Source organism: Mesitornis unicolor, unplaced genomic scaffold (assembly GCF_000695765.1).
Source record: "Mesitornis unicolor isolate BGI_N332 unplaced genomic scaffold, ASM69576v1 scaffold14562, whole genome shotgun sequence".
Taxonomy (NCBI): domain Eukaryota; kingdom Metazoa; phylum Chordata; class Aves; order Mesitornithiformes; family Mesitornithidae; genus Mesitornis; species Mesitornis unicolor.
Window position 1 is genome coordinate 10,153 of NW_010168604.1, and position 10,080 is coordinate 20,232.

The window sequence follows — 10,080 nt, forward strand, 5'->3', positions numbered from 1 at the left end:
GGGCAGCCCAACCAGCCTGGCCAGGCCCGCCATGCTGCTCCCAGGGAGGAGGAGGAGGAGAATGGGGAGGGGGCACTGGACTATGGGATTATTCCACCACCCCCTGAATTCAGCAATGAGGGAAATGAGGCTGAGGGGACCCTACCAAGTCAAGAGGAGAACTGTAAGTGCCCCAGCTTCCCTGACTGCAGCCGGAGCTCGGAGGCACCACGGTACTTCAGGTGGCCCGGCTACGGCCGTGGCTACGGGGGCAACCATGAGCCGCCAGCCCCACTGCCCTTGATGGGATTATTCCACCACCCCCTGAATTCAGCAATGAGGGAAATGAGGCTGAGGGGACCCTACCAAGTCAAGAGGAGAACTGTAAGTGCCCCAGCTTCCCTGACTGCAGCCGGAGCTCGGAGGCACCACGGTACTTCAGGTGGCCCGGCTACGGCCGTGGCTACGGGGGCAACCATGAGCCGCCAGCCCCACTGCCCTTGGAGAAGAGCAGGAGGAATGGAGACTTCACGCCCCAGTACCCAGACTACAGCAGCTCTGCTGGTTACTTCAGCCACTGCCCTAATCCTCGCCCGCTGATCAAGAAGCGCCTGTACGTTTCTGAGCCTGACAGCTCCTACCCCCGGGCAGCCGCAGCCCCCCGGGGCACAGGCACTGTCAACTCCTACAGCCCTGGGGGGTTCAGCTCCTTGGCTGGGGAGGGCGTTCGCCGCCTGGGCTCTGCCCACAGGAACGGCCCCACGGGCACACAGGGCAGGCGGACGTCCATTGATGCTGCTGGGAAAGCTGCGCCGTATGGCAGCGCCGGGGCTGATGCCAAATACAAGGGGCAGAACGGGGATTTCTCGCCTGCCAGTGCGGTGGCAGCCAGCAGGTACGTGTCCCCCTGAGCCAACCCCTTCCCTGTTGCTGAATGGAGACATGGGGTGATGTGAAAGTCACCCTACTCCAGTGGAGGAAAAAGAAAGTTGGTATTTTGGATGAAAACCAAGTTTCCTTGGGTTTCAGTGAATTTCTGCTCTGTTTTCCCTCCAGGCCTGCCCAAGGCAGCTCACATTACAGCGGACCCACCAACACCTTCACGGTCAGGCCTGGGGCACGGCAGCCCATCTCCTATGCCTACCAGAGCGGCCACCGATAGCCCTGTCCCCAGGGCTGCTCCACTGCCTTCATCCGGCTGGGAAGGGGTGAGAAGGCTCCTGGGTTGGTCATTGTCTTCTCTGTTGGCACCAGGGATGGTCCCAGCCCTGCTTGAAACTCCTGGCGAGGAAGGCAGGGCCTGAACCTGGGACTTGGACTCTTCTCAAAACACTGTCATGGAGAGTAGTTACTGCAGAGGACCAGCTACTGTCTTGTTACGTGAGCAAAAATGGTTTTCCTTCTCCTATTTCCCCCTTGTATTATTTTCAAATTTGCAGCCTGATAGGTCTTCTAAGAAAGTCAAAAAGCATCCTTAGTTCTCTTTAAAGAGCATCACCACCAGAGAGATTTTCATTTTTTTTTTTTTAATTGGTTTAAATCCAACACGCTTGGGAGTTGGGAGAAACCAACTGGGAGATGTACATAATGGAAGCAAGCCAGTGTATAGCTAAATGTAGGGGAATTAAAATAAGAATGCAAGGCCAATGGGATAGAAAAAGAGTTTAGAATGTCTTGATGCTGACCTCTTCTGTCCCTACCTCCTTCAGCAGCCTTGAGCAAAGCAATTCTGTCGATGCCTTAAAACCAGCTCCTGGCTGGCAGGGCCTGTCCTGCTGAGCCGGGGCAGCTTCACCACCAGGGGCTGAGCCCCTTCCCCAGGGAGTGACCACGGGGTAAGCAGTGGCTTTGGGAGCACAGACCCTGCTTTCCTGTTCCTTCTGGTCATAGTAGATGTTTGTTGGTAGCTAATCCTTGTGGAGGAGGGCTGTGAGGCCCAGCTGGGTGGCTGTAAGGCACTGGGGAGATTTAAGGCATTGAGCAATCTTCTTCCTGTGTCAGCACACAGGAAGATGCTGTGCCGTGGTGCTTTCCTCGAGGGGTCTCCTGCCACTTCATACCCACATAAACCCCACCTCTAAAAGCAAAGCCACGTAGTCCTTATAAACTGTTATCCTGAGAGTTGGCTTTGTCTCACTTGGGGGCTACGCAGCTCAATTCCAGTGTGATGTTGAGTATTTGGGGCTCCTGGGGTGTGAAATGACTGCAGTGACGTTCCTGGGGGACCTGGTCCCCACTGTGTCCGAGTGATGGCTGCACAGTGGGGCGGGAGATACGAGAAGCCTGACAGGGTATTTTACACCACAGAGTGAGCAGTACAGTCTCATGACAGCTGACTGGGGTTTTGAATAGCCAGCTTCCTGAAATTAGAAATAGATAATCTTCCTCATAGGTAAACTTGCTGAAAATAACTGTAAGATAAGTGTAAAAACTTGTAGAGAATGTTTTCTGATCACTGACAAACTAAAAGCACTTTGAGACATTAGTCTACGTTTATGGAAAGCACTTTCTATTTTCAATACTATGCAATATCCGTAGTTCTACTCCAGCTCATCCCGCACTGCACGCACGTTCTCTGTGCATGTAAGCAGGTTTTGCTCTACAATTCATCTCAAAGTCCAGTGACAAATTTCCCTTCACGGTGGAATTTCCCAAAGAGTTATTTGGATATTGTTGTGTCTTTGATGTTTGGCATTTTATGTCATTTCCAACTTTTACCTAATAACTTAACAGCTGTTTCAAATATCGCAGCAGCTTCAAAGTATTCTGAACTTTGTGAATAAAATGAGAACGCAAATACGCTAATCAGTCTAACAGCTAATCGAAATGGCATTTCTATGCCAGGAAGTCGCAGCGACTTGGAAGATATCCAGATGTGCTCGCCCCAGCCAGCACTGAAATAACGCAGTCTAAATATCTGGGTGTTGGGACTTAAAAGATGGAGAAAAGTGCCTGTGGAGTAACTATCTGGTATTAAGTGCCCCAGGGTTGTGTAGAACTGTGTGTGTGTGTCCCTTAACACACGGAGGTTCCTCCATGCGAGGAGGATCTTGAGGGTTCGTATTTATAGAAGTTAAAGCCTGATCCTGTTTGAGTGGCTTCAGGGTCATGTTTTAGTGTTGGATGAGGTTTCACCGGTTTAACCTGAAACAAAACAAAGAAGCCTCTTTGATAATATTGCCACCCAACTTTTTTTCTTTCTGTTACTTTCTTTTCGAAACTGTGTTATAACTGCAAATTAGTTCTCAAAAGCAGCTTTACATTTAAAAGCTTATTGGGAGGCTTCAGCCTTCAAGATTGACTTTGCCCTGAAATGGGGTGTGTATGTATGGGGTGTGTATTTTCCCCCTCAAGAATTCTGCTAAATTTGAGTGTATCCCAAACATAAAGTTCTAGTTTTGGAGCAAAATGTGAAACCCCAATGGCGGCACTTGCTGTGAAATTCACATTTACTGTTTCACCCAGACACACAACTCATACCTAGCTGTAACTTGGTGTTCTATAGTGCAGTGTCTTGTTTCTATCAGACGAGCATTTGTTTATGTTAAATAAGAGAAGCAGGGTAATGTCAGTTCTACAGAACACCCATCCTGGGCGTGCATCACGGACTGAGCTGCACCTAAACCAGGTAGGACTCTGCTCACAGTTGCAGAACTGGTTCGCAGGGATGTGGAAAGCAGTGGAGCTGTTCTGCTCTCTGAGCACTTTGGGCAATCCCTGCTTCTGAATGCATTAAGCAGAATTTGGGTATTTGAGTAACAACAGGACATTTACGCTGGGGCCACTGGGAGGGGTCTGTGTGACAAAGCAAGTGCTGTCAGAGCTGTTGGCAGCTTGTGGAGAAGTTAAATGTGTAACGGAGAGTGGGGACCTCTGCTGCGGGGATGGGAAAGGCTCCCTCTGCCTCGGTCATGTAATGTCAGCACATGCAGCCGAACTGCTCGGATTCCCACTTACGTGCCTATTTTACTATAAAAATTTAGCATGAGAGAAGGAAGAAAACAAGGGGCAGTAATGGAGCAAAGCAACCTCCCTTATAGCCTGGTCTTAGTGCTGAAAGCAATCTTAAAGCCTGACAGGGGAACTGCTCAACCCTCTCAGCAGTTTGGTCAGTCAGGTCCTGATAGGAGTTAAACTCTCCCCTGCAGCTGCCTCTTCCTCAAAAACACCTGCTCATGTACTGGAACCGATGGCTTTGCTTGCAAAGTGTTGAACAAAGTCTTTTATTTATGAGTGCCATTGAACACCAACCTTCTTGCATTAAATATGTCTGGATGTATTGTTTAATTACCTGTGTGGTCTGACTTTTTTTAGTACTGCCTGTGGTCTGTCTGCTGTAAGACTGAGAACTTTGCATGCAAGATTAAAAGCACAGGAAAACAGCTCCAACTGGCCTCAGAGGAGTCTGAATTTCAGCTTACCTAGGGCTTGGCCCAATTTCTCCTTAGAGTTGTGGATATAAACCCTGTGGCAATTCAAGTGTTTTTTGGAAGCCCAACCAAGGGATGAGCGGGCAGCTGGGCCCTGGCACTGCAGACACCCCAACACCCAGCTGGTTGGGCTGGCAGAGCCTGTGCAGTTCGACCTGTGCTGCTCCTATAAATAGCTCTTGCTTTTCGGCTTTTCATGAGTAATGAAACTTGCATACTTATTTGCAAGTCCTAACTAGAATGTTGTGCTTCAGACTCAACGCAGTGTGAGCAATGCAAGCAGCAACATAAAAGGCAGGCTCCTCTTCATAGTGGCTTATTCTCTCCACTCCCCAAAGTTACACTTATTTGCGTTCTCATGTCTTTAATCCAGCTCTGGACACAGAACCAGGTTCTTTGGGAGAGAAGTGTGCAATATTTATTGTGAAACTTTTTCTCTAGCCATGGTATATTTACAGAAGTGTCCCAAACCTGAACAGCATGTGAAGTATCCAGACAGTGTGAGCATACCAGACACCAGAGAATTCCCCAATTCCTTTGCAGACAGCTCCGGAGGCAGCATTGATGTGGTATTGCCAGTTTCTGCCACGCTGCCTGCATTTTGGGCATGCCTGTTCTACATACCCCTGCTAGCAATGGTACAGCCAAGCTAACGCAACACGAGTGACTGCTGGATAAACTGTTGTTGTTCTGTGCTTCTCTTTTGATAGGGAGAAAAGCAAGCCTAAGTGGTAAAAAGGAAAGGCAGATACTCTAAAAAAGGGTGCAAATGTTTTGGGGAGGGGATGCTGCCTTCCCGTTTGTCAAGCTGGCAGCTGCTGCCCTCTGGTGGCAGCGCACACAGCTTCACCGAAGAGTTGCCAGACGCAGCAACATTCGTTATTTTTCATTTAGATGATTTTCTGTGCTGCCACACTTTAAGCAATTGTAAAAGAACAGGACTGATGTATCAGTAATGACTTGTCCATCTAGGCTTCATCTTCCACCACTGAGCTTTTTGCTATGGCCAGCTGTTTTGTTCCCAGGGTAGCAACGTGAGGAACTTAACATGGTTTAATAATTGACATTTGAAATTTTTTTAGCTATACACAATAGAAACCCTACGTCAAATTTTGGAAAGACAGGCTTACAGCCTCACACTAGTGCTGAAGACTTAGCATGTTCTAGCATTGAACAGAACACAGTGCAGTTATTCAAGAACTGTTTTAATTTTGGGGACTGGAATCACAACTTCAACTGCGTGAATGATTTCAGCTGGCTCTCCAATACTACAGAAGCGGCCCAGTGAAACATATACCCAGTTACAAATGAAAACTATGATTTATTTAAAACCGTATTCCACTTTTTCCAGGACTTTTCTCACAAACAGCACAAGGCCTGTTCCAGTTTCCAGCACACCACTGTCAGAGGTCCGTAACGGGTAACATTTTTTTGGTTGTTCGAGGGGTACTTCTGAGGAAAGTCAGTTTTTATAACCATCTACCTTTTCCTTGTCATACACTGCTCTAGATCAGGAAGTCAGCTCTGTAAACATCTGTATGACATGGGAGTTAAAAAAAAACACAACAAAACAACAAAACAGCAAACAAGGTTTAAAAATAGCATGAGAAAAGTACAGAGCCTGGGAAAGCTCAGTCTGCCTAAAAATTAATGGTGGGCTCTGCATAATTTGGATCAACTAAAACCTCTATTTATGCAGAGAAAAGCCCCCTGGAAGTGGTGTACACTTTAGTGTTGCTACAATGCTAAAGAACCAGGAGTAGCATTTGTTTCAAGAGTATCTCTTGTTTCATTAGTCAGGACCTGCTTTATTCTGTGTAGGAAATATTAGGCCAGACCAAGCCATATGTAGACAAGCAGCAATGCATGCAGAGTAATGACTTTTCAGTTAAATATGTTCCAGGGAAACAGTGTAGTCTGAAAAGCGTGTGGTATATTACAAAAAACACCTCTAAGAATTATACGGAGTCTGTTTTGGGGATTATGAGTGCGCGCAGTCCCTCACTCCCCACCACAGAAAGTCACTCACCACAAGTGTGTAAGGAGGCTCATTTATCACTAAGCAGAGCCTGTTTACAGGAGCAAGCAAATGAAAACTGAAGTCCTTAGTCCAGTTTTTCCCTTACATAAATGTTTGTGCACAGGTCTTATCTTTCAGTAAGTTGTCTTCAGCACAGAGGAGATGAAACACGGTAGCAAACAGCAGAGCACTGCTCACTGCTCTTGGCCTCCAGCACGGTACAGGAACAGCCCCTCTGAGCTGGCAGCAGCTGCCAGCCAACGTGGAGCATCGCAGCTCCCAGCACCTCGGTGCGTGTTGTGCGGTCACCAAGGACAACAGTGGGACCCTGCTAGTCCTTAAATCCTGCCCTGTCTTCCCATTCAGTTGGAATAGCTGCTTTACTTAGCAAAGAACTCTGCTCAAGGGTGAGGCTCTTGCATCCAGCTAACACGAGGTGTTGTTTTTAATCTCTCCAAAAAACTGTTTCACTTAATTCCATGCATACTTTGGAGAACTGAGGGAGGAATTGAGTCTGATTTCTGGGTTTTTTTTTTAAATTCTACTTAATTCCCTGTCTCTCTGAGTCTCCTCTGTGTCTGAAGGCAATTTTTAATGAGTAAAATACTGAAGTCTTATCACAGGCGAAAGCAACTCCTGAGGAGAGGGTAAAGCTTGCTTTGTAACTAACTTAGCCTAATTTGAAATTACTACAGGAACCTTCTTAGTCACAAGCCTGAAGGCAGACAACAGCCCGTACCCACTCCAGTTCACACATACCTTTGACTTCACCAGAATCAAAGTAATGCCAGAAAGGAATTTGGACCATGTTTATAAAACTATTCTTTTACACAGTTGACTCCAGAAGCTTCACCAGTTGGTATGGGGACAGTGTGATGTAAAACCTGATGATCCCATCCAACTGTAGTGAGCAAGGCATTGTCGGAAGGAGACCACGATAAGCCTTTTACAAAGTCTCGATGCGAACGGTTTCTGAACCTGGAAAACACGAACAATTCATTAGCCATAACGCACTGTCACCTAGAGTTAGAAACTGCACAAGCCCATAAACTGTTAAGTTTGTTAGGAGGATGCTTCCTTCTTTAGGGAGTATTTTTATCTTCTCTTCAGCATACAGATAACTAACTTAATGAGAAGTCACCAAGACAGACAGCTCTAGTAGTGAATACATTCTGTCCAGTACTTACACCTCTGAGAGGTCTGAGTCAAGAACAGCCACAGAACAGTCTTCACTGATTGAAGCCAGCAAAGGGGAACTAGGACAGAGATGAGACCACAGTTAGAACAGTCAAATACAAAAAAAGCTTCATAGGGATAAACTGGTGAAAAGCTCATTCCTTAGTGAGCCTGACCCAGGAACAGTGAATTAACAGACAGAATTAACAGTGAATTAACAGAATTAAAGTTTTCATCATCAGACTGTACCTATGTGTAGAAAATGCAAACCCTGTGATGCTTCGGGCATGCACAGTGGAACTGAGGGCAGAATCAGGATTCCTTGTGTCTACCAGTGCAACCGTTCCATTTTCATCACCTTTGAGAGAGGAAGGGACAATGAGGTTGTTAGCAAAATTGTCAAGTGAAAAGAAAGACCTTGATTTGTCTGGTGAAAGTCAAATAAGATGATTTCTTACCCAAAGCAAAGATGTCACTTTTCTGTGGATGCCACATGACTGAGGTAGGGAGGTGATTACAGGCACTGCAAACTGTGAGTAAATAAATTGAAGTGAGTGTGAAAAAAGTCAGTACAAAGATATTCTTACACTATCTCAGTTAGTGCGGTAACAGTGCTAAGACAGCTTTTTAAAAGCTTATTGTACTTGTGTGATAGTGTTAGAATTCCTGAGGTTTTACTAGGCTTTTCTGCCCAAATGGTCACATCACTAGACGTGAAGTTAGACATAGTGAAGTCAGGCATAAAATAATGAATGTATTTCAACAAAAACACACACACCAGCAGTGACTGCATACAGAAACGTACCAATTCGAGTAGCTGGTTTGGGGCATCTGGTGTCCCAGAGTAAAGTTCTGCTGTCCTGTAAATGCAAACTGAATGAGGTTTTTACAATTCCTTTGTGGCAGGGCGTAGGCATAAACTCAGATTCACTGCAGAACTGCTACTAAACCCACACTCAAACCCACACTCCCCCTTCCTTTATGTTAAGTGCAAGTCAGCTCCTTCAGTGACCCCGAGGCCAGACCTACGGATTCCCACATTTCAATGCAGAGAGCAGCTGGGTAAGCTGATGGGCAGCTTACCAGGTGGGAACACTGAAACAGGTATGCAGCTTGTAACACAGCAAGGCATTTAACTGTAAGTAACTAAAGCTAAATCTCGCTTTATCAGGTAAATTTAGACAGTGAACTTTACCTCAGCACAGGACAGGAACACAGTGTCCTTACCAGGACAGGAAGCCACACAGGTCACTGAACCAGAGTGAGCTACGAAAAGCACAAAAGGATAAAGAGCCTCAAAGATCATATCCAACTTTCCCGCATATTCCCAAGGACCTCTGAAGGCGCAGCAGTGTAATAAAGAATAGTTTATGCTAGATACAGGGTAACTTCTACTCAACAATAGCCAACTGCTTCTACCAAACTGATGAGCTGCCAAATCCAACCAGAGCTACTGCACTCAAGCCTCTGTGACACACGTGAGCTTGAGGCAGCCTCTCCTGACAAGAGGTCAGTTACAAAGGGGGCGGGGGAGAAGGACCAACCAAAACATGGCCTCTGCTGTGGTAAGAGATCACACACCGCATCTCCAGAGATCAGCATTTTCAGCATGTTCAAAACCAACATGGGTTAGGAGATCCTACAATCTTGTGCAGGTAGAAGATAATTTCAGTAGAGAAGAAATACTCTAAAACACACTTAGAGATGCAAGACAAACTAGGCCTTATAGCACTCGTGATGGAGGGTGAAATGAGCAAGAGACAAATAAACAAGGCTGTGGCAGAGACTTCACAGACTGGCAAACATTAGATCACCCAAAGCATGGTTTGGCAGCCAGGAGATAACCAGTGACGCTGCAGGACTCGGTTCAGCCTGCAGCCACCGCAAGGGGCCAGGAGGAGCCAGGTAAGGGGACCAGTGTTGCACTTACCTCTGTAGGAGTGCAGCACCGTTTGCTGGGGCAGGTCCCAGACCTTCACACTGTGAACAAAAGCGGGCAGTCAGCACCCGGCACCAGCCCTGGCATGCAGCAGCCGGGCTGGGGACACTCACCAGAAGTCACTGCCACCACTGACAGCCTGGGTGCTGTCGGCCAGGACGGCCACCGTCATCACGATGTCATCGTGCTCGTATTTACAGAACTTGTTGACAATGAGGGTTTCGTTCTCCTCCAGCTCCCACAGCTCCAAGGCGCCTGCGGAAAAACAGGGAGGAGGGCACCCAGTTCAGCTGGAGGAGCACCCACCTGGAAGGGGGTGAGGGGAGTGTCCCCGGGTGGATCTCCTTTGCTTACCGGAGTCGGAGGCAACTAGGATGCCCCTGTCAGCCACCCAGCACAGGTCGGCGACGCCCGCCTCGGTCTGGACGCCGGCGGTGCAGAAGCCCTCGCTGGGGGCGCGGTGGGGATCGGCGAAGACCCAGAGGGAACCGGTCCAGCAGCGCCCGCTCAGCCCCGAAGCGCCCAGCAGCAAGGCC

General features: G+C 47.6%; 2 protein-coding genes across 2 annotated transcripts in view; one reads left to right on the forward strand and one right to left on the reverse strand.

Moving 5' to 3' along the window:
• The window catches only part of LOC104536464 (chromosome unknown open reading frame, human C6orf132), a gene marked incomplete at its 5' end in the record, with an annotated part of 7,709 nt that extends 6,568 nt beyond the window's left edge, over nt 1-1,141 (forward strand). The window contains 2 exons of the mRNA XM_010179072.1: nt 269-874; nt 1,036-1,141. Of these exons, the coding sequence (XP_010177374.1) occupies nt 269-874; nt 1,036-1,141 (712 nt within the window). The remainder of the gene's footprint in view (nt 1-268; nt 875-1,035) is intronic.
• A 5,876-nt stretch (nt 1,142-7,017) lies between these two features.
• On the reverse strand, nt 7,018-10,076 carry WDR77 (WD repeat domain 77; the record flags this gene model as incomplete). The annotated part of the gene is made up of 9 exons (XM_010179073.1): nt 7,018-7,407; nt 7,617-7,685; nt 7,855-7,963; nt 8,064-8,135; nt 8,411-8,465; nt 8,801-8,871; nt 9,536-9,585; nt 9,658-9,799; nt 9,899-10,076. Coding segments are annotated over 9 exons (906 nt in total), but the record flags the coding sequence as incomplete, so codon positions are not given.
• Nucleotides 10,077-10,080: the final 4 nt, after the last annotated feature.